Source organism: Electrona antarctica, assembly GCF_951216825.1.
Source record: "Electrona antarctica genome assembly, chromosome: 22".
NCBI lineage: Eukaryota > Metazoa > Chordata > Actinopteri > Myctophiformes > Myctophidae > Electrona > Electrona antarctica.
The window spans coordinates 4163696-4188663 of NC_136805.1; the positions used below are offsets into that span (position 1 = coordinate 4163696).

The window sequence follows — 24968 nt, forward strand, 5'->3', positions numbered from 1 at the left end:
TACTGTAAGGGCTGGGTGATATCCACCAAATCACTACTGTAAGGGCTGGGTGATATCCACCAAATCACTACTGTAAGGGCTGGGTGATATCGACCAAATCACTACTGTAAGGGCTGGGTTATATCCACCAAATCACTACTGTAAGGCTGGGTGATATCCACCAAATCACTACTGTAAGGCTGGGTGTTATCCACCAAATCACTACTGTAAGGGCTGGGTTATATCCACCAAATCACTACTGTAAGGGCTAGGTGATATCCACCAAATCACTACTGTAAGGGCTAGGTGATATCCACCAAATCACTACTGTAAGAGATGGGTGATATCCACCAAATCACTACTGTAAGGGCTAGGTGATATCCACCAAATCACTACTGTAAGGGCTGGGTGATATCCACCAAATCACTACTGTAAGGGCTGGGTGATATCCACCAAATCACTACTGTAAGGGCTGGGTGATATCCACCAAATCACTACTGTAAGGCTGGGTGATATCCACCAAATCACTACTGTAAGGGCTGGGTGATATCGACCAAATCACTACTGTAAGGGCTGGGTGATATCGACCAAATCACTACTCTAAGGCTGGGTGATATCCACCAAATCACTACTGTAAGGACTGGGTGATATCCACCAAATCACTACTGTAAGGGCTGGGTGATATCCACCAAATCACTACTGTAAGGGCTGGGTGATATCGACCATAACCACTGCTGTAAGGGCTGGGTGATATCCACCAAATCACTACTGTAAGGCTGGGTGATATCCACCAAATCACTACTGTAAGGGTTGGGTGATATCCACCAAATCACTACTGTAAGGGCTGGGTTATATCCACCAAATCACTACTGTAAGGCTGGGTGATATCCACCAAATCACTACTGTAAGGCTGGGTGTTATCCACCAAATCACTACTGTAAGGGCTGGGTTATATCCACCAAATCACTACTGTAAGGGCTAGGTGATATCCACCAAATCACTACTGTAAGGGCTAGGTGATATCCACCAAATCACTACTGTAAGAGATGGGTGATATCCACCAAATCACTACTGTAAGGGCTAGGTGATATCCACCAAATCACTACTGTAAGGGCTGGGTGATATCCACCAAATCACTACTGTAAGGGCTGGGTGATATCCACCAAATCACTACTGTAAGGCTGGGTGATATCCACCAAATCACTACTGTAAGGGCTGGGTGATATCGACCAAATCACTACTGTAAGGGCTGGGTGATATCGACCAAATCACTACTCTAAGGCTGGGTGATATCCACCAAATCACTACTGTAAGGACTGGGTGATATCCACCAAATCACTACTGTAAGGGCTGGGTGATATCCACCAAATCACTACTGTAAGGGCTGGGTGATATCGACCATAACCACTGCTGTAAGGGCTGGGTGATATCCACCAAATCACTACTGTAAGGCTGGGTGATATCGACCAAATCACTACTGTAAGGGCTGGGTGATATCCACCAAATCACTACTGTAAGGGCTGGGTGATATCGACCAAATCACTACTGTAAGGGCTGGGTGATATCAACCAAATCACTACTGTAAGGGCTGGGTGATATCCACCAAATCACTACTGTAAGGGCTGGGTGATATCCACCAAATCACTACTGTAAGGGCTGGGTGATATCGACCAAATCACTACTGTAAGGGCTGGGTGATATCAACCAAATCACTACTGTAAGGCTGGGTGATATCCACCAAATCACTACTGTAAGGGCTGGGTGATATCGACCAAATCACTACTGTAAGGGCTGGGTGATATCAACCAAATCACTACTGTAAGGCTGGGTGATATCCACCAAATCACTGTAAGGGCTGGGTGATATCCACCAAATCACTACTGTAAGGCTGGGTGATATCCACCAAATCACTACTGTAAGGGCTGGGTGATATCCACCAAATCACTACTGTAAGGCTGGGTGATATCCACCAAATCACTACTGTAAGGGCTGGGTGATATCCACCAAATCACTACTGTAAGGGATGGGTGATATCCACCAAATCACTACTGTAAGGGCTGGGTGATATCCACCAAATCACTACTGTAAGGGCTGGGTGATATCCACCAAATCACTACTGTAAGGGCTGGGTGATATCGACCAAATCACTACTGTAAGGGCTGGGTTATATCCACCAAATCACTACTGTAAGGCTGGGTGATATCCACCAAATCACTACTGTAAGGCTGGGTGTTATCCACCAAATCACTACTGTAAGGGCTGGGTTATATCCACCAAATCACTACTGTAAGGGCTAGGTGATATCCACCAAATCACTACTGTAAGGGCTAGGTGATATCCACCAAATCACTACTGTAAGAGATGGGTGATATCCACCAAATCACTACTGTAAGGGCTAGGTGATATCCACCAAATCACTACTGTAAGGGCTGGGTGATATCCACCAAATCACTACTGTAAGGGCTGGGTGATATCCACCAAATCACTACTGTAAGGCTGGGTGATATCCACCAAATCACTACTGTAAGGGCTGGGTGATATCGACCAAATCACTACTGTAAGGGCTGGGTGATATCGACCAAATCACTACTCTAAGGCTGGGTGATATCCACCAAATCACTACTGTAAGGACTGGGTGATATCCACCAAATCACTACTGTAAGGGCTGGGTGATATCCACCAAATCACTACTGTAAGGGCTGGGTGATATCGACCATAACCACTGCTGTAAGGGCTGGGTGATATCCACCAAATCACTACTGTAAGGCTGGGTGATATCCACCAAATCACTACTGTAAGGGTTGGGTGATATCCACCAAATCACTACTGTAAGGGCTGGGTTATATCCACCAAATCACTACTGTAAGGCTGGGTGATATCCACCAAATCACTACTGTAAGGCTGGGTGTTATCCACCAAATCACTACTGTAAGGGCTGGGTTATATCCACCAAATCACTACTGTAAGGGCTAGGTGATATCCACCAAATCACTACTGTAAGGGCTAGGTGATATCCACCAAATCACTACTGTAAGAGATGGGTGATATCCACCAAATCACTACTGTAAGGGCTAGGTGATATCCACCAAATCACTACTGTAAGGGCTGGGTGATATCCACCAAATCACTACTGTAAGGGCTGGGTGATATCCACCAAATCACTACTGTAAGGCTGGGTGATATCCACCAAATCACTACTGTAAGGGCTGGGTGATATCGACCAAATCACTACTGTAAGGGCTGGGTGATATCGACCAAATCACTACTCTAAGGCTGGGTGATATCCACCAAATCACTACTGTAAGGACTGGGTGATATCCACCAAATCACTACTGTAAGGGCTGGGTGATATCCACCAAATCACTACTGTAAGGGCTGGGTGATATCGACCATAACCACTGCTGTAAGGGCTGGGTGATATCCACCAAATCACTACTGTAAGGCTGGGTGATATCGACCAAATCACTACTGTAAGGGCTGGGTGATATCCACCAAATCACTACTGTAAGGCTGGGTGATATCCACCAAATCACTACTGTAAGGGCTGGGTGATATCCACCAAATCACTACTGTAAGGGATGGGTGATATCCACCAAATCACTACTGTAAGGGCTGGGTGATATCCACCAAATCACTACTGTAAGGGCTGGGTGATATCCACCAAATCACTACTGTAAGGGCTGGGTGATATCGACCAAATCACTACTGTAAGGGCTGGGTTATATCCACCAAATCACTACTGTAAGGCTGGGTGATATCCACCAAATCACTACTGTAAGGCTGGGTGTTATCCACCAAATCACTACTGTAAGGGCTGGGTTATATCCACCAAATCACTACTGTAAGGGCTAGGTGATATCCACCAAATCACTACTGTAAGGGCTAGGTGATATCCACCAAATCACTACTGTAAGAGATGGGTGATATCCACCAAATCACTACTGTAAGGGCTAGGTGATATCCACCAAATCACTACTGTAAGGGCTGGGTGATATCCACCAAATCACTACTGTAAGGGCTGGGTGATATCCACCAAATCACTACTGTAAGGCTGGGTGATATCCACCAAATCACTACTGTAAGGGCTGGGTGATATCGACCAAATCACTACTGTAAGGGCTGGGTGATATCGACCAAATCACTACTCTAAGGCTGGGTGATATCCACCAAATCACTACTGTAAGGACTGGGTGATATCCACCAAATCACTACTGTAAGGGCTGGGTGATATCCACCAAATCACTACTGTAAGGGCTGGGTGATATCGACCATAACCACTGCTGTAAGGGCTGGGTGATATCCACCAAATCACTACTGTAAGGCTGGGTGATATCCACCAAATCACTACTGTAAGGGTTGGGTGATATCCACCAAATCACTACTGTAAGGGCTGGGTTATATCCACCAAATCACTACTGTAAGGCTGGGTGATATCCACCAAATCACTACTGTAAGGCTGGGTGTTATCCACCAAATCACTACTGTAAGGGCTGGGTTATATCCACCAAATCACTACTGTAAGGGCTAGGTGATATCCACCAAATCACTACTGTAAGGGCTAGGTGATATCCACCAAATCACTACTGTAAGAGATGGGTGATATCCACCAAATCACTACTGTAAGGGCTAGGTGATATCCACCAAATCACTACTGTAAGGGCTGGGTGATATCCACCAAATCACTACTGTAAGGGCTGGGTGATATCCACCAAATCACTACTGTAAGGCTGGGTGATATCCACCAAATCACTACTGTAAGGGCTGGGTGATATCGACCAAATCACTACTGTAAGGGCTGGGTGATATCGACCAAATCACTACTCTAAGGCTGGGTGATATCCACCAAATCACTACTGTAAGGACTGGGTGATATCCACCAAATCACTACTGTAAGGGCTGGGTGATATCCACCAAATCACTACTGTAAGGGCTGGGTGATATCGACCAAATCACTACTGTAAGGCTGGGTGATATCCACCAAATCACTACTGTAAGGCTGGGTGATATCGACCAAATCACTACTGTAAGGCTGGGTGATATCCACCAAATCACTACTGTAAGGGCTGGGTGATATCCACCAAATCACTACTGTAAGGGCTGGGTGATATCCACCAAATCACTACTGTAAGGCCTGGGTGATATCCACCAAATCACTACTGTAAGGGCTGGGTGATATCCACCAAATCAAATAACACAATATATTTGACCAAACACCTCAATACATGATGTCTGTCTGTCAGGTGACTTCACGTTTTCTCTCTCTCTCTCTCTCTCGTTCTCTCTCGCTCTCTCACCCCTCCATCCATCCCTATAAAGCGTCGCAGTCCCGCCCCCTGTCATGACGACGCCAGGCCCAGGAAATGATTCCCAATGCATTTTTCCCATAGACATTTCAAAAAGTATTTATTTAAAGACGGTTACGCCGCGGACAAAGCCAACTCGAGTCGTGACAACTCATGACAACAAACACAATATTTTGGACCAAACAAATAATTACAAAGAAGAAAAACAACAAAAAAAGTGTTGTAACCTGCCGTTTTTTTCTTCTTTCTAATTATTTTGTGTTTGTTGTCATGATTTGTCACGACAAGAGTTGACTTTGTCCGCGGCGTAAACGTCTTTAAATAAATACTTTTTGAAATGTCTGAGGAAAATGAACGGAGAATCATTTCCTGGGCCCTGGTAGGGGGCGGGACTGCGACGCTCTATAGCTCTCTCTGAACTCGCACACACACACACCGTCACACTGCGTCACACACACCACGTTTCTTCTCAGAATGAGGGGTTAGCAGAGGCTTCACACAAAGCCTGCAGACCTGCTGAGAGCAACAACAGCAACAGATGGCCTTCTCTCACACATACTGTACACGTATAGACACGCACGCACTCACGCACGCACGCACGCACGCACGCACGCACGCACGCACGCACGCACGCACGCACGCACGCACGCACGCACGCACGCACGCACGCACGCACGCACGCACGCACGCACTCATGCACGCACGCACGCACGCACTCATGCACGCACTCATGCACGCACTCATGCACGCGCGCACACACGAGGAGGACACATGATACCACACGAATGAAGACGTACACAACAGCAAAATAAAACACATGTACACTGTACACTCTCAGCGTTAAATTAACATTGATTTTACAATATAAATCGGGGGTCCCAGTGATGGAAATGTTTAAATGGGGGTCCGTAGCCTAATGGATGTCAAACTGGGGGTCCTTGAAATTAAACGCGTTGAGAATCACTGCTAGAGCCGTAAAAACCTTCTCTTATGGGGGTCCCTGGCATATCTTTTCAAATGGCCATTTGTTTCTGAGGCGAGACCGCGAGGCCTCGTTAATTGTTCACCACTGGGTTTATTATTTTCCTGTGTACGTATATCTCTGGGTCAAAGTGACACAATACTGGACATCTATCTGACAAACCTATCTAATAGGGTGCAAAAGCGTGTGCGTGGGTGTGTGCGTGCCTGTGTGTGTGTGTGCACGCGTGTGTGTGTGCCCACCAATTTACTTCCAACTAGGGATGGGGCGATCATAATAATCATAATCATCATTGCTCGACAATGCAAGGGCTCGACATCACGCATCACGTTTTCGTTCAAAGGAAGTCATTAAAATTCGATTTTTATGGACTTTTTATATAAAAATACACAATTCTTTCCCATTGTTTTGGCATCTATTGTTAGGTATGCCCATGTGATTAACACGGATAAAACATCTATTGTTAGGTATGCCCATGTGATGAACATGGATAAAACATCTATTGTTAGGTATGCCCATGTGATGAACATCTATTGTTAGGTATGCCCATGTGATGAACATCTATTGTTAGGTATGCCCATGTGATGAACATCTATTGTTAGGTATGCCCATGTGATGAACATCTATTGTTAGGTATGCCCATGTGATGAACATCTATTGTTAGGTATGCCCATGTGATGAACATCTATTGTTAGGTATGCCCATGTGATGAACATCTATTGTTAGGTATGCCCATGTGATGAACATCTATTGTTAGGTATGCCCATGTGATGAACATCTATTGTTAGGTATGCCCATGTGATGAACATCTATTGTTAGGTATGCCCATGTGATGAACATCTATTGTTAGGTATGCCCATGTGATGAACATCTATTGTTAGGTATGCCCATGTGATGAACATCTATTGTTAGGTATGCCCATGTGATGAACATCTATTGTTAGGTATGCCCATGTGATGAACACGGATACAAGTGTGAAAAACATAGTTTTCATTTGACTATAGGCCTTTAACCCATTTAGACCTGAGGCAGATTCTAAAAATTCCTTCTAAATCCTGACCTAAGTTTTCTGAAAAACTTCAAATATTCATTTAGAAAGAAAAGAAAAGTGTTGCTATTCAGTATATGCTGAAGTACAACAACGTCGTCCTAAATGGTTTAATGCAGCATGCATGTTAACTCGCATAGAATTTATGAGGAAATTAATTGAATACTGCGAGTGAGTACCAAGTACTTGAGCCAAATTGTACTTAGTTACTTTAGTTTATACCGCTGTTTCCTGGTGGTGGTGGGGAATACGAGACTGATCGCCCCCGCAATTTTTTTAATGTAGTTAACAGTTAATTTAGGAACTCTCTGAAATCTGAAATTATCTTGTATACAGATTTATTTGATTGTATAGTAGTCGATCTCTATACTAAATTTAAATTAGAAAGAACAACATGACACAGAGACGGTGACTGCTTAATTAAGTTAATTTAGGACCTTCTAGCAGTTAATTTCGTTTTATTAAACACATTTCTTCCATGTAGCCCATGTTTTGTAATGGCATCATTATGCTATTATGCCCGTGGATATACAGAGTGAACTTAACAATGATAAATTAATATGATAATACCTTTTAAATTATCACCAACGTGAATTATGTTTATTATTTAAAGCTAGGTAGAGTAGTGGGGCGAGATGGAAAGGGGGCGACCGTACCTGTTACCGTGGTGGGTGGGGGGGGGGGGAGGCTGCTGCATGCCACCCAATCTCAGTCGCCCCGCGGCATCATGGGATTCGTAGTATCCATGTCAGGGTTCGTGTTGCCACTGTGTCAATGGAACAGTGCGCGGCTCCCAGGTGAGCTATAGCTCTGTGTCAATGGAACAGTGCGCGGCTCCCCAGGTGAGCTAGCTCTGTGTCAATGGAACAGTGCGCGGCTCCCAGGTGAGCTAGCTCTGTGTCAATGGAACAGTGCGCGGCTCCCAGGTGAGCTATAGCTCTGTGTCAATGGAACAGTGCGCGGCTCCCCAGGTGAGCTAGCTCTGTGTCAATGGAACAGTGCGCGGCTCCCAGGTGAGCTAGCTCTGTGTCAATGGAACAGTGCGCGGCTCCCAGGTGAGCTAGCTCTGTGTCAATGGAACAGTGCGCGGCTCCCAGGTGAGCTATAGCTCTGTGTCAATGGAACAGTGCGCGGCTCCCCAGGTGAGCTAGCTCTGTGTCAATGGAACAGTGCGCGGCTCCCAGGTGAGCTATAGCTCTGTGTCAATGGAACAGTGCGCAGCTCCCCAGGTGAGCTAGCTCTGTGTCAATGGAACAGTGCGCTGCTCCCAGGTGAGCTAGCTCTGTGTCAATGGAACAGTGCGCGGCTCCCAGGTGAGCTAGCTCTGTGTCAATGGAACAGTGCGCGGCTCCCCAGGTGAGCTAGCTCTGTGTCAATGGAACAGTGCGCGGCTCCCCAGGTGAGCTAGCTCTGTGTCAATGGAACAGTGCGCGGCTCCCAGGTGAGCTAGCGCTGTGTCAATGGCTCTTCTAATTGCAGCAGCTGGGTGTAACCTTTACAAGCTCTGGGTCTTATGTAATGTCCACTAACACTGTTTCACAAACAATAGTGACCCATTTTTGGTTCACACGAACCCATTTTTCATCCGTAATAGGTTTTCTTTTTTCAAAATAATGGTAATGGTGGCGAGAAATGTATAATTTCGTCGCCTTCTTTTTTTTATTCCACATTTTTGTCACCTGGAATGTTTCAGTGTTAGTCTACTGTAGTTTGAGATATATTCTAGTTTTAAATATAAGATCTTAGTCGACTAAATCTACAGTTGATTTAGTCGACTAAAATATATTTTGGCGGGCCTTGATGCCGTCGTAATGGCTGATTTTACACTTGGCCGAAAATGGCCGATCTACAAGCTCACAACGCGTCGCGCTGCGACAAGTTGTGAGCCTTGTGAGCCTATAGATCGGCTATTTTCAGCATGCAAGTGAGTCACCAAGTGTAAAAGGACTTGTGTCTTGACTGGATCTCTTGTCCACTAGTGCCTTCCTAACATTTTAGTCCATCTGGTTTTTATTTGTTGATGAAATTGTCAATACATGTGTAGACTTGTAGTCTTAAGGGCCTTGCGAACAGGGAGTGATAAAACGCGCCTATAGTTCATTTTCAATGAGACCTGCGTTTTTGCTCGGAGAAGTTGCGGTGTGCGACAACGCAAGCGTATTTACGCGAGCGCGGTCCCGTGAATGTGTTGCTCGTTACGTGCACACGCCCGTGACTCACCAGACCTGGATTCTGTTTAGCGTTTTTTTGAGTGGTGCAACCACTCCAAGGAACAGCAATGTCCGTGTTCACCTACCTATGTGACTCGTGTTAACCTATGTGACTCGTGTTAATGAGTGTGACTCATGTGTGACTCATGAGTACCAGTAGGGGCGCTGTTGTGGCAGAAACAGAGACAGAGAGATGCACTGTTGCCTGCTAATGAGCTAATGGGGGGGGGGGGGGGGGATTTGCACCACTCAGTTCACACGGGGTGTGATTTTTTTTTACGCTTGCGTTGTTGCGCCCCTCTTCAACAGACCTGGAGGAGACCTGTGTTGATCCAGACCCTCCTCAACAGACCTGGAGGAGACCTGTGTTGATCCAGGCCCTCCTCAACAGACCTGGAGGAGACCTGTGTTGATCCAGGCAACAACACCTGCGTTCCTCGCTTCACGTTTGCAAGGCCCTTCATACAGTATAGTTTTAGCCGTCATCACAGCTCGGTTTGCCGCTATGAGCTTGTAGATCTGCTATTTTTCAATAGCTAAATTATAACATGTTTAAAACACCAAAAGGGGTTCCCGCCCAAAATGGGTTAACTGTCCTTTTGCGCAGATCACGCAAAAAAGAAAAGGACAATATCGATGGCCTCCAACTGTATAATAGCCATTAGTCGACGAAATCAACGCTGTTCCCCCACCCAGGTGAGCTCCTCTGTCAGCAGCGTGTGTGTACTGTACTGTAACTCCTATACCAGCATTTCCTCTTATGTAAGTTACACTGTAAACAGAACTCTTTACACCTGCCGTGGGCCTCTGTATGGTTGACCTCGGGGTCAGACGGCTGCCATGGGCCTCTGTATGGTTGACCCCGGGGTCAGACGGCTGCCGTGGGCCTCTGTATGGTTGACCTCGGGGTCAGACGGCTACACGTGGGCCTCTGTATGGTTGACCTCGGGGTCAGACGGCTGCCGTGGGCCTCTGTATCGTTGACCTCGGGGTCAGACGGCTGCCGTGGGCCTCTGTATGGTTGACCTCGGGGTCAGACGGCTGCCGTGGGCCTCTGTATGGTTGACCTCGGGGTCAGACGGCTGCCGTGGGCCTCTGTATCGTTGACCTCGGGGTCAGACGGCTGCCGTGGGCCTCTGTATGGTTGACCCCGGGGTCAGACGGCTGCCATGGGCCTCTGTATGGTTGACCTCGGGGTCAGACGGCTGGGCCTCTGTATGGTTGACCTCGGGGTCAGACGGCTGCCGTGGGCCTCTGTATGGTTGACCTCGGGGTCAGACGGCTGCCGTGGGCCTCTGTATCGTGGGCCTCTGTATGGTTGACCTCGGGGTCAGACGGCTGCCGTGGGCCTCTGTATGGTTGACCTCGGGGTCAGACGGCTGCCGTGGGCCTCTGTATCGTGGGCCTCTGTATGGTTGACCTCGGGGTCAGACGGCTGCCGTGGGCCTCTGTATGGTTGACCTCGGGGTCAGACGGCTGCCGTGGGCCTCTGTATGGTTGACCTCGGGGTCAGACGGCTACACGTTACTCTGAGGTAGCCTGGCTAATAAGCCAGACTAATATCACACAACACTGTCGCGGTATATTAGTCTGGGCTGGCTCCACTTGGATTTCATTTCCCGGGGGGGCGGGTTCAAACATTTTCTCTTTGACGCAATTGGTCAGAGCTACTGTCAGTCAAAGGTCTCAAGCATTGAACGTCACTGTACCAAAGCCCGCCCATATTGCATACCGTGTCCCGATTGGCCCGACCTGTTCTCGGTTGTAGGAAAGAGGCGTGCTACTGAGCCTCGCCAGACCCTAATCCGCTGGCAGGCAATTTTTTTTTGCCAACGGCTGATTCGGTCTGGTTTATTAACCAGGCTAACTCTGAGGGGGCTAACGGAACAGTGCAGCATGTGAGTAACCTCCACCTGATACCATGCACGCAGGTTAATGTTGGTTAGGAGTTATGTAAGAAAGAGAGTGTGTGTGTGTGTGTGTGTGTGTGTGTGTGTGTGTGTGTGTGTGTGTGTGTGTGTGTGTGTGTGTGTGTGTGTGTGTGTGTGTGTGTGTGTGTGGTGTGTGCATGTGTGCGTGCGTGCGTGCAACACACAATTGGTAATCAGACAAATAAATTCAGTTGCATTATCCGAAAAATCTACTCAAATTGTTTCATCGATTTGTTGACATATAATAAATGATTAAAAAACTATTAAAACAAATATATACATATTATATTAACCCATGACCCACAATTAAGTGGGTCACTGGTTCTAAATATTACTTCACCACTTCACCACTCTTCAACCTATCTTTATATAATAGGTCCTCACTGATAAACATGATGTAAAAAAAAAAATCTACTCGGTCTGTGTCTCATAGGAGGGCTGTGGGCAGTTCAGAAACCAGTCTGTGTCTCATAGGAGGGCTGTGGGCAGTTCAGAAACCAGTCTTTGTCTCAGGGGCTGTGGGCAGTTCAGATACCAGTCTGTCTCATAGGAGGGCTGTGGGCAGTTCAGAAACCAGTCTGTGTCGGGCTGTGGGCAGTTCAGAAACCAGTCTGTGTCTCATAGGAGGGCTGTGGGCAGTTCAGAAACCAGTCTGTGTCTCATAGGAGGGCTGTGGGCAGTTCAGAAACCAGTATGTGTCTCATAGGAGGGCTGCGGTCAGTTCAGAAACCAGTCTGTGTCTCATAGGAGGGCTGTGGGCAGTTCAGAAACGAGTCTGTGTCTCATAGGAGGGCTGCGGGCAGTTCAGAAACCAGTCTGTGTCTCATAGGAGGGCTGCGGGCAGTTCAGAAACCAGTCTGTGTCTCATAGGAGGGCTGTGGGCAGTTCAGAAACCAGTCTGTGTCGGGCAGAAACCAGTCTGTGTCTCATTGTTCAGAAACCAGTCTGTGTCTCATAGGAGGGCTGTGGGCAGTTCAGAAACCAGTCTGTGTCTCATAGGAGGGCTGTGGGCAGTTCAGAAACCAGTCTGTGTCTCATAGGAGGGCTGTGGGCAGTTCAGAAACCAGTCTGTGGAGGGCTGTGGGCAGTTCAGAAACCAGTCTGTGTCTCATAGGAGGGCTGCGGGCAGTTCAGAAACCAGTCTGTGTCTCATAGGAGGGCTGTGGGCAGTTCAGAAACCAGTCTGTGTCTCATAGGAGGGCTGTGGGCAGTTCAGAAACCAGTCTGTGTCTCATAGGAGGGCTGTGGGCAGTTCAGAAACCAGTCTGTGGAGGGCTGTGGGCAGTTCAGAAACCAGTCTGTGTCTCATAGGAGGGCTGCGGGCAGTTCAGAAACCAGTCTGTGTCTCATAGGAGGGCTGTGGGCAGTTCAGAAACCAGTCTGTGTCTCATAGGAGGGCTGTGGGCAGTTCAGAAACCAGTCTGTGTCTCATAGGAGGGCTGTGGGCAGTTCAGAAACCAGTCTGTGTCTCATAGGAGGGCTGTGGGCAGTTCAGAAACCAGTCTGTGTCTCATAGGAGGGCTGTGGGCAGTTCGAAAACCAGTCTGTGTCTCATAGGAGGGCTGTGGGCAGTTCAGAAACCAGTCTGTGTCTCATAGGAGGGCTGTGAGCAGTTCAGAAACCAGTCTGTGTCTCATAGGAGGGCTGTGGGCAGTTCAGAAACCAGTCTGTGTCTCATAGGAGGGCTGTGGGCAGTTCAGAAACCAGTCTGTGTCTCATAGGAGGGCTGTGGGCAGTTCAGAAACCCGTCCACCAGTGACATCATCGTTAGGCCTTTAACGCACAAAAAAGAAACGCAATGAAAAACGGAGAAAAGACAGGCGTGGTCACACACCTGGTTGTGGAATCGGTGCATTTAATCCTAATGCAGTAGCACGGTGGTATACCAAACATTTTCATGTCAAGGACTCCCGGATTTAAATGCATTTGGCCGCGGGCCACCACTTGAAAATATATTGTGCCATGATCCCTGAGTCTGACAAAAGATTAGTTTTTCTAAATTGTTCAAAATTTGTCACCATGTTTTTCAAAATGTGTCAAAAATAGCGGATTGAATGAGCGGGTGCGGTCTCTGTATCTGACACTGTGTGACAGACGGAGCGGAAACTCATTAGAGATGTTTATCTGGAGAGGACAGTAAATCTATACCGTCTGTTATTTATTAACTCACTCACACAGCAGTTACACTGAGAGACAGACAGTGTAGGGGAGACAGACAGTAGGACAGCTGAGAGGGAGACAGTGTAGGAGAGACAGACAGTAGGACAGCTGAGAGGGAGACCGTGTAGGAGAGACAGACAGTAGGACAGCTGAGAGGGAGACAGTGTAGGAGAGACAGACAGTAGGACAGCTGAGAGGGAGACCGTGTAGGAGAGACAGACAGTAGGACAGCTGAGAGGGAGACCGTGTAGGAGAGACAGACAGTAGGACAGCTGAGAGGGAGACAGTGTAGGAGAGACAGACAGTAGGACAGCTGAGAGGGAGACAGTGTAGGGGAGACAGACAGTAGGACAGCTGAGAGGGAGACAGTGTAGGAGAGACAGACAGTAGGACAGCTGAGAGGGAGACCGTGTAGGAGAGACAGACAGTAGGACAGCTGAGAGGGAGACAGTGTAGGAGAGACAGACAGTAGGACAGCTGAGAGGGAGACAGTGTAGGGGAGACAGACAGTAGGACAGCTGAGAGGGAGACAGTGTAGGAGAGACAGACAGCAGGACAGCTGAGAGGGAGACAGTGAAGGAGAGACAGACAGTAGGACAGCTGAGAGGGAGACAGTGTAGGGGAGACAGACAGTAGGACAGCTGAGAGGGAGACAGTGTAGGGGAGACAGACAGTAGGACAGCTGAGAGGGAGACAGTGTAGGGGAGACAGACAGTAGGACAGCTGAGAGGGAGACAGTGTAGGGGAGACAGACAGTAGGACAGCTGAGAGGGAGACAGTGTAGGAGAGACAGACAGTAGGACAGCTGAGAGGGAGACAGTGTAGGGGAGACAGACAGTAGGACAGCTGAGAGGGAGACAGTGTAGGAGAGACAGACAGTAGGACAGCTGAGAGGGAGACCGTGTAGGAGAGACAGACAGTAGGACAGCTGAGAGGGAGACAGTGTAGGAGAGACAGACAGTAGGACAGCTGAGAGGGAGACAGTGTAGGGGAGACAGACAGTAGGACAGCTGAGAGGGAGACAGTGTAGGAGAGACAGACAGCAGGACAGCTGAGAGGGAGACAGTGAAGGAGAGACAGACAGTAGGACAGCTGAGAGGGAGACAGTGTAGGGGAGACAGACAGTAGGACAGCTGAGAGGGAGACAGTGTAGGGGAGACAGACAGTAGGACAGCTGAGAGGGAGACAGTGTAGGGGAGACAGACAGTAGGACAGCTGAGAGGGAGACAGTGTAGGGGAGACAGACAGTAGGACAGCTGAGAGGGAGACAGTGTAGGAGAGACAGACAGTAGGACAGCTGAGAGGGAGACGGTGTAGGAGAGACAGACAGTAGGACAGCTGAGAGGGAGACAGTGTAGGGGAGACAGACAGTAGGACAGCTGAGAGGGAGACAGTGTAGGGGAGACAGACAGTAGGACAGCTGAGAGGGAGACAGTGTAGGGGAGACAGACAGTAGGACAGCTGAGAGGGAGACAGTGTAGGGGAGACAGACAGTAGGACAGCTGAGAGGGAGACGGTGTAGGGGAGACAGACAGTAGGACAGCTGAGAGGGAGACGGTGTAGGAGAGACAGACAGTAGGACAGCTGAGAGGGAGACGGTGTAGGAGAGACAGACAGTAGGACAGCTGAGAGGGAGACAGTGTAGGGGAGACAGACAGTAGGACAGCTGAGAGGGAGACAGTGTAGGGGAGACAGACAGTAGGACAGCTGAGAGGGAGACAGTGTAGGGGAGACAGACAGTAGGACAGCTGAGAGGGAGACGGTGTAGGGGAGACAGACAGTAGGACAGCTGAGAGGGAGACAGTGTAGGGGAGACAGACAGTAGGACAGCTGAGAGGGATACAGTGTAGGGGAGACAGACAGTAGGACAGCTGAGAGGGAGACGGTGTAGGGGAGACAGACAGTAGGACAGCTGAGAGGGAGACAGTGTAGGGGAGACAGACAGTAGGACAGCTGAGAGGGAGACAGTGTAGGGGAGACAGACAGTAGGACAGCTGAGAGGGAGACAGTGTAGGAGAGACAGACAGTAGGACAGCTGAGAGGGAGACAGTGTAGGAGAGACAGACAGTAGGACAGCTGAGAGGGAGACAGTGTAGGGGAGACAGACAGTAGGACAGCTGAGAGGGAGACAGTGTAGGAGAGACAGACAGTAGGACAGCTGAGAGGGAGACAGTGTAGGGGAGACAGACAGTAGGACAGCTGAGAGGGAGACAGTGTAGGAGAGACAGACAGTAGGACAGCTGAGAGGGAGACCGTGTAGGAGAGACAGACAGTAGGACAGCTGAGAGGGAGACAGTGTAGGAGAGACAGACAGTAGGACAGCTGAGAGGGAGACAGTGTAGGAGAGACAGACAGTAGGACAGCTGAGAGGGAGACAGTGCAGGAGAGACAGACAGTAGGACAGCTGAGAGAGAGAGAAAGAAGGAGAGACAGACAGTAGGACAGCTGAGAGGGAGACAGTGTAGGAGAGACAGACAGTAGGAAAGCTGAGAGGGAGACAGTGCAGGAGAGACAGACAGTAGGACAGCTGAGAGGGAGACAGTGTAGGGGAGACAGACAGTAGGACAGCTGAGAGGGAGACAGTGTAGGGGAGACAGACAGTAGGACAGCTGAGAGGGAGACAGTGAAGGAGAGACAGACAGTAGGACAGCTGAGAGGGAGACAGTGTAGGAGAGACAGACAGTAGGACAGCTGAGAGACAGACAGTGCAGGAGAGACAGACAGTAGGACAGCTGAGAAGGAGAGACAGACAGTAGGACAGCTGAGAGGGAGACAGTGAATGAGAGACAGACAGTAGGACAGCTGAGAGGGAGACAGTGTAGGGGAGACAGACAGTAGGACAGCTGAGAGGGAGACAGTGTAGGAGAGACAGACAGTAGGACAGCTGAGAGGGAGACAGTGGAATGGAATGGAATGGGGGTTTATTGTCATTGTTCAATGAAGTACAACGAAATTATGATGTGCTGAATGAATACACGGGCCGCAGCAACATGGGTCGCGCCGCCACTAGCTTCTCTTTACATCAGAAAAATAAGAAAAGAAGAAAAAAGAAGGATAGGGGGGGGGGGGGCAGAGTTGGGGTGGGTGTTTTGACAGAGAGGGAGGGGGGGACGGGTGTAAACATCACATCACATTACATTACAGTTGCATTGTATCGTGTGGGCACAGAATGTTCTTGGGTGGGGGGCAGGGCGGGTTGTAGGTCTGTACACCGATCAAAAAGCACTACTCTCACGCCGCTCTTCAAGTTGGAAGGGCTGCGTGCGCGTAGGAAAAAAAAAAGGGAGCACAGCCGGAGCAGCAGCGGGTGGGGCTTGGGCATCATCCAAGGGGGGGGGGGGGGGGAGGGCGGCGTGTGGTGTAGGAGTGTGTGAAGTGTTCGTTAAGTTCATTGTTTATGTTTGTGTGTCCTGAGCTGTCCTCCCGGATTTGGATCCCAGGTCGCGCTGTCTCAAAGTCCAGATAGTGAGAGGAATAACACAGCAAGCTGTACAGACTGCGTGGCCTTGGTTCCCAGACGGGAGCACTTTCAGATGCTGTGTGCGGGGGGGAGGTGGGGGGGGTGCGCGTGATCTTCTCCACTGCATTCGCCATGAGCCTTTTTCCGGATTATGCGAGAAAGGGATTCTTATTTTATTCAGAATCAACTCTCTCGAGTTTTGCCCGTAGTAACATCCCTTGTATCGCAGATAGACGCTCCAGGCAGATCTCAAATCTTCGCTCGAGGCCAATGAGTCTCTCAGAAAGTTTTTCAAAGTTGGAATCATGCTTTCGATTGAGCTCAGCTATAGCCACAGCGAGGCCTCCCGTCACCCTGCACAGTTCAGTTACCATGGTGAGCAGCTTGGGCCCACTTCCGACGTCGTCGACGACTGCTCCCCTCGAAATTTTCCGGTAGATCAGACTCCCGCCTAGGCCTGATAGCACCAAGCCTGCCACCACGAGTCCAATTATCCATAGGTCTTCCACATCCTCTATGGAAAGCACGGTCAGACATAACATCCCCCAATTAAGGCGATAAGGGTCTCTCACATAACCAGCAGGAAAAGATCCCGGTGGGCATGTCGGCTCCCCCGCACCGGAATGTCTGTCCGAAAAAATCTTGTCGAAAGCACTTAATGACCAGCTAATTAACTCCATTTTTAGTCAGAGATTTAGACGAGAGGCAGTGTAGAGAGACACGTAAGCAGGGAGAGAGGTGAGAATAGACAGGGAGGGAGAGAGAAAAGTAATGCGACCGCCCACTTCAAGAGTCAAGAGAAGAAGAAGAGTGTAGGGGAGACAGACAGTAGGACAGCTGAGAGGGAGACAGTGTAGGAGAGACAGACAGTAGGACAGCTGAGAGGGAGACCGTGTAGGAGAGACAGACAGTAGGACAGCTGAGAGGGAGACAGTGTAGGAGAGACAGACAGTAGGACAGCTGAGAGGGAGACAGTGTAGGAGAGACAGACAGTAGGACAGCTGAGAGGGAGACCGTGTAGGAGAGACAGACAGTAGGACAGCTGAGAGGGAGACAGTGTAGGAGAGACGGACAGTAGGACAGCTGAGAGGGAGACAGTGTAGGAGAGACAGACAGTAGGACAGCTGAGAGGGAGACAGTGTAGGAGAGACAGACAGTAGGACAGCTGAGAGGGAGAGAAAGAAGGAGAGACAGACAGTAGGACAGCTGAGAGGGAGACAGTGTAGGAGAGACAGACAGTAGGACAGTAGTACAGTACATGTAATACTGATGGTTCCAGAAGGACCGTGCTGTCCACAGTATATCTCCAAACACTGAGGACAGCATGTTTTCCAGCCTGCTCTCATTTCTCCACTAATTGAGACGTTACATAAGAGCCAACATGAAAAGAGAACAGCTGCAGTTGTCTTGCTGAGTGGCATTGTGTTATTTTTAATCCATTTCCGGCGGGAACCCCTGTTGGTGTTTTAAGCGTTACGTTATACTTTAGCTATTGAAAAATAGCAGATCTACAAGCTCATAGCGCGGCACCGAGTGTCGCGCTATGAGCTTGTAGGTCTGCTATTTTTTAAAATGTTTCAGTTTTTTAACTCAAATCTTTGTTCTGGGGGGGTCCCTGGAACAACATATTTGCAGATGGGGGTCGGCGGCCGATTACACATAATTTTTGGGGTCCTTGACATATAATATTGAGCACCACATGAGGTTTTTCAGAAAAAAAGACATTTTTTAAATGTCGACGTCAGGTCCAAATGGGTTAATGGTAGTAGCAGCAGCGCCATGACTCATGGCATTCACCTATTCACTACTACTGTACCTTACAAACACTGAAGGTGAGAATCGAGGGCTTTATATGGTACAAGGACACTGCGAACAACCGCTGTCTGTCTAGGGCCAACAAGATCAGGAATGAATCCCCCCCCACCCACACCAGGGACTGTTCACTTTGTTGCCTTCTGGCAGAAGGTATCGAAGCATTGGAAGTCAAACTTTCCAAGAGCTTTTTTCCCCCCCAAGCCATTAGACTTTTGAACAAGTGCAATATCCCCTAACCTTACCCCCCATATGCTGCTATAAGGACTCCTGTTGTGCAATATCTGTCTCTCTATGAACTATAATAATAGTTATCTATATATATATACTATAGTATATATATATAGATAACTTTATTACTGCATATATTGGAAAGAACTTACTAAGTGCGTTTGAGGCTGAAACAAATGCCAAAAATTAACTAAATGTCACCCCGTCTGTAAACTTCAGTTCAGGTTTTGTATGACTCAACTTAATGTGATTAAATGTCCCACCGGGGCTCCTGTATACTACAGGGGTTTTGCTTAGCATGCTGCTTAGTAAAATGTTGGGAACATCTTAAAGGAGAATTCCATGCTAGAAGGCTTTCTTACCTTTATTTGTAGTTGTTACGTCCCCACCAAAGAGGTCCAGGTGTTTTTTTGTGCAAAAGCGCATTTTTGGCTATTTCCCCTAACATAGCCCTCAATGAATTGCATTGAAATTAAGGGGGCTATGGGGTGTTGTGCTAATTCGCTTATTTCCATCACTCAAAAATAAATCGTTTTTGTATATATCCTCTCTTCATAATGTAAATAGTATCCCAAGCGGCACACTTTACTACAAATAAAGGTAAGAAAGCCTTCTAGCATGGAATTCTCCTTTTAATGGAATAGTTCACCCAAACTTATTTTCTATCAATTACACACCCCACAAAGCCTTGAATTCATGGTAACCCCCTCCCCATGTGCGGTGGGTAGGAGGTGAAAGCCGGCGTGGAGGAGAGCCGGGCCTTGCAGAGCCGGATCCAGCTGGCGGAGGAGGCTCAGAAACACACCCGAGGGATGGAGATGGACTACGAGGAGGTGATCCACCTCCTGGAGGCCGAGATCGCCGAGCTGAAGAGCCAGAGGCTGCAGGAGCAGCAGACGCCCCCGGGCAGCAAGGTAGACAGGAAGCTTAGAGGACATTTTAGACATGAGGACGCACCATGCAGACGGTCTCCCAAGGTGGAGTGGCCACAGGATGACCCTCTGGTGCAGGGACGTGCACACATAGACATCAAAGGGGGCTTCAGCCCCTGCCCTTTTACCCGTCTGTAAAACAACTGCCCTCTCCAGACCACGAATGCAGCATACATGGTGAAAGAAATGCTTTCCTTTCCATTCCATGCCGGAAGGCAGCATTCAGGAGAATTAATTGCTTTTTTTCCGAAGTCCCCTGAACTTGAACGCAGCATTTTGCGTTGTAAAAAATTGTTTCGAAATCTAATGTCGTTACACCGCATCTCCACTAGCTAAAGAGTGCTGGGTTGCGACCCGAAAGTAGCTGATCTACAAGCTCTCAAAGTGTTGCAGCGCGATGCGTTGTGAGCTTGTCGATTTTTGTCCAAAAGTGTCCTCTTACGGGATTTCAGCTCCTGCTGTTATGATGCAAAGATGGTTGAACCCAATATGCAGAGTTACAGGACAAAGTGTTGATTTTAAAGTATTTAATGACGAAAAAATAGGAATCCAGGCATAATTCTCACCATAGAGTAGAATACAGGAAAACGGGACAAAACTCACACTTGAGTATAATGCAGGAATCAGGAATCAAATCATAAGGTCCAAAAGGGTCAAAACCAGGAACGACAGGAAAACCAGGAACATGCATCTGCTAACACAAAACTATGAACTGACAACTGAGTTTGCAATGAGTCCAGTATTATAGGGGGAAGGTTGATTGGAGAATTGTTCACAGGTGGGATGACGAGGGAGTTGGAGACAGGTGAGTGAATGGGACTGCAGTGTGGAAATGGAAAGTGGGAGTGGCCAGGGCTGACATGGTCTGTGGAGAGACAGATCATGACAGTACCCCCCTCTCAAGGGACGGATCCCAGACGTCCCACAACATTGCCGAGGGACGAGCAGGGCGGGTGGAGGGGGCCTGGAGGAGGGAACCTGGGGCAAAGGACCAGAGCAGAGGGGATCTTCAGGTGGGCGGCCAGGACGATGGCCAGAGGCAGGGCTGGTGACTTCAGGGGGACGTCCAGGAGGATGGGAGGTGGCAGAGCGAGCGCCATCGGGGGGACGGCCAGGATGCTGGGATGAGACAGTGACATCATCCGGAGGGCGGCCCGGAGGTCGAGACGTGGATGCGTCGTCCGGAGGGCGACCTGGAGGCCGAGACGAGGCTGTGGAGGCGCCGTCAGGAGGGCGGCCTGGAGGCTGAGATGAGGCTGCGGAGGCACCGTCAGGAGGGCGGCCTGGAGGCTGAGATGAGGCTGCGGAGGCACCGTCAGGAGGGCGGCCTGGAGGCAGGGATGCAGGCGGAGCTGCCGACACTGGAGGCGGGACTGCAGGCGGAAACGCTGACACTGGAGGCAGGGCTGCAGGTGGAACTGCAGACACTGGAGGCAGGGCTGCAGGCGGAACTGCAGACACTGGCGGCAGGGCTGCAGGCGGAACTGCAGACACTGGAGGCAGGGCTGCAGGCGGAACTGCAGACACTGGAGGCAGGGCTGCAGGCGGAACTGCAGACACTGGAGGCAGGGCTGCAGGCGGAACTGCAGACACTGGAGGCAGGGCTGCAGGCGGAACTGCAGGTGGGGCTGCAGGCGGGACTGCAGGCGGAGCTGCAGGCGGGACTGCAGACAGAGCTGCAGGCGGGACTGCAGGCGGAGCTGCAGACGGGACTGCAGGCGGAGGGGGCGGAGCTGCAGGCGGAACTGCAGGCGGAGGAGGCGGAGCTGCAGGCGGAACTGCAGGCGAAGGAGGCGGAGCTGCAGGCGGAACTGCAGGCGAAGGAGGCGGAGCTGCAGGCGGAACTGCAGGCGAAGGAGGCGGAGCTGCAGGCGGAACTGCAGGCGGAGAAGGCGGAGCTGCAGGCGGAACTGCAGGCAGAGGAGGCGGAGCTGCCGGCGGAACTGCAGGCACTGGAGGCGGGGCTGCAGGCGGAACTGCAGACACGGGAGGAGGGGCTGCAGGCGGAACTGCAGACACGGGAGGGGCTGCAGGCGGAACTGCAGACGCGGGAGGAGGGGCTGCAGACTCAGGACACCTGGAGCCGGCAGACAGCAGCTGACGGATGCAGCCCAACAAAAAGCCCATGGCCAGAGCTTCCTCAACGTCAGGTTGACGCCGGTCGCCCCTGGAGATGACCGGCAAGGGCTCTGGCAGGTCACTGGCTGATAGGGCTGTCGAGGGTGCAGAGGGCGCAGGCAGGACATCTAGGAAGACGGCCGGCAAGGGCTCTGGCAGGTCGGCAGTCGATATCACCGGTGAGGGTGCAGAGGGCACAGGCAGGTCACCACTGGAGACAGCAGGCTGGAAGGGCTGGTGGATGCTGGGCAACACGTTGCTCTGGATGCCGGGCAGCGGGGTGCCGGGCAGGGGAGTGCTGGGCAGGTTGGGCGGCGGAGAGCTGGGCAGCAGAGGTTCCTGGTGGTGTTGGTGGCCACGCCTTCTCCTACCAGGCCCACGGTTCCCCCCACTGTCAGGACAGACGGGGCGGGTGGGCTTGGTGGCTGGGAGACCCCCCCGCCTGTTGACACAACGGGGCCCCCCCCTAGAAAAATAATCCATAGCCTGGGTGCCCTGCTGGTTAGCATCCAGGCTAGCGGGACGCAGGCTCATCACTCCAACCCCAACAAAATGAGGAGCTGGCTGGGAAGCATGTGGTGAGCTGGTGTCAAAGTTCTTCAGCCTCCCACAAACCACACTAAAATGGGGGACAAAATGGCTTGTCCATGGCCTCTCTTTAAACCACTCCTGCTGGATAGAAATCTCCCTTCGAAATTCAGCATGCAGTTTAGGGGGAGAGGCCACAAGCCGATTCACAACACTTTCAAAACTCAACACTTTCCTTGTCAAAAACAGTAACTCTGCTGGGTTCATGATATTGGTCAGTTCATACTGTTATGATGCAAAGATGGTTGAACCCAATATGCAGAGTTACAGGACAAAGTGTTGATTTTAAAGTATTTAATGACGAAAAAATAGGAATCCAGGCATAATTCTCACCATAGAGTAGAATACAGGAAAACGGGACAAAACTCACACTTGAGTATAATGCAGGAATCAGGAATCAAATCATAAGGTCCAAAAGGGTCAAAACCAGGAACGACAGGAAAACCAGGAACATGCATCTGCTAACACAAAACTATGAACTGACAACTGAGTTTGCAATGAGTCCAGTATTATAGGGGGAAGGTTGATTGGAGAATTGTTCACAGGTGGGATGACGAGGGAGTTGGAGACAGGTGAGTGAATGGGACTGCAGTGTGGAAATAGAAAGTGGGAGTGGCCAGGGCTGACATGGTCTGTGGAGAGACAGATCATGACACCTGCCTCTCTAAGGCGCGATTCATACTCCTATTTTAGAGCCGAATAAAAGTCTGTTCGGCTCTGTAGAGCCTACAATGTGACGTCATTTGAGGTTCGGGGGGGCGGGTACCGTCCTAAAGTCGGCTCTTCGGTGCTACTGAAAAATTCTGACGAGCCGAAATCATTTCGGCACTACAGCGCCGAAACAGCGGTAAAATAGGAGTATGAATCGGCCCTAACACTCTGCACGTCCCTGCTCTGGTGGGCCGGTCTGGGCCAAATGTTAATTTAGTTGTCTGTTGGTTGTGTATCATTTATGTTGTACTGTAAATGTGGTGGTGTGTTAAGGGCTTGTATTTCAACTATTTGTATGTTTGGGCCTCGACCCGAAAAGTCAGTAGAGTATCTGCGCGCTGGTTGTAGTGGGCCAGTCTGGGCCAAATTCTGTGAAAATGTCCGTCCAGATTTTTGTCTCAGTGCAACGCGTCGCACTGCGACGTGTTGTGAGCTTGTAGATCTGCTTTGCTTGTAGATCTGCTTTCTATTTTCCCCTTCCATGACTTATCCTAAATATTCAAGGTTTCTTTTCATCTAAATTATACATACTTACCGTACCATGTCTGCCTGTTCGTTCTTGCTACTTTTCAGTTAAAATTATCCACAATGACCACATTGTAAAACACAGCCAAGCTCAAATGAGCAGCCTGTTTCCAAAGGGTTAACTAACCCTTATATATATGTATCTATCTATATTTAACTTACACATTTTTCACTGACATAATTATGTTTCACAATAACGTTATACACACATATTTATTTAATTTATTCAAGACATAATTACACTCAAATATGATAAAAAAATAGAAAGCATCCGATATGGTAAATAAACACTTACCATTCCACAATATAACGAAATCTATCTGTATGTACGTACCTGTACGTGTGTACGTCTGTAATCCACGTAACTCAAAAACCGTTCGTCCCACCGACTTCAAAATCGACACACGCGTTTCACCCCCCCACAGGGAGTGCAGTGCCCGGTGTCGAGTCCGTCGCATAGCCGGTTGTCCAGAACCGGCACAACACAAGCCTCTTCCAGGGCTCTGGACCTGATCACCCCTACATCTCCATATATGGAGCTGGCCTGTTCTGACATCACGACACTTCATATTTGGGCATGCCTGACACAGAACTCTATATATATATAGGAATAGAAACAGCTCGAAGTAACTTGTGAAGATCGGTGGTCAACAGACTGTCTGCTGTGTAGAACAGAGGATTCCCAGAAGTTGTGACTGTGCTGTCGATCAATCGATCGATCAATCGATCGACAGCGTCAGATTTGGCTTTGTGGATTTGTCAAACTTTGTGAGTCAGTTGTGCCACTGAACCTATAAGCAGTAGAACACACATTAGCACAATACTTTTATACGCTGCTAGAAATGTTGTGGTGGTCGCCACGTCTGAGTGGAGGACCACGGCTATACGAGCCTGCGGTTGTTGCAGTCGGAGACAAGGTTTACTGCTTTGAAGAGGCCGATGTTCACGTTTTCAACACAGTGTCTTTGCGCTGGAGGA

The 24968-nt window shown here is 49.4% G+C and overlaps 1 protein-coding gene across 1 annotated transcript in view; it reads left to right on the plus strand.

Annotated features, from left to right (window-relative positions):
- Positions 1-24968, plus strand: part of stxbp4 (syntaxin binding protein 4) — a gene marked incomplete at its 5' end in the record, with an annotated part of 91960 nt that overhangs the window by 35436 nt on the left and 31556 nt on the right. Inside the window, one exon of the mRNA XM_079491900.1 lies at positions 19845-20030. Within this exon, the coding sequence (XP_079348026.1) occupies positions 19845-20030 (186 nt within the window). The remainder of the gene's footprint in view (positions 1-19844; positions 20031-24968) is intronic.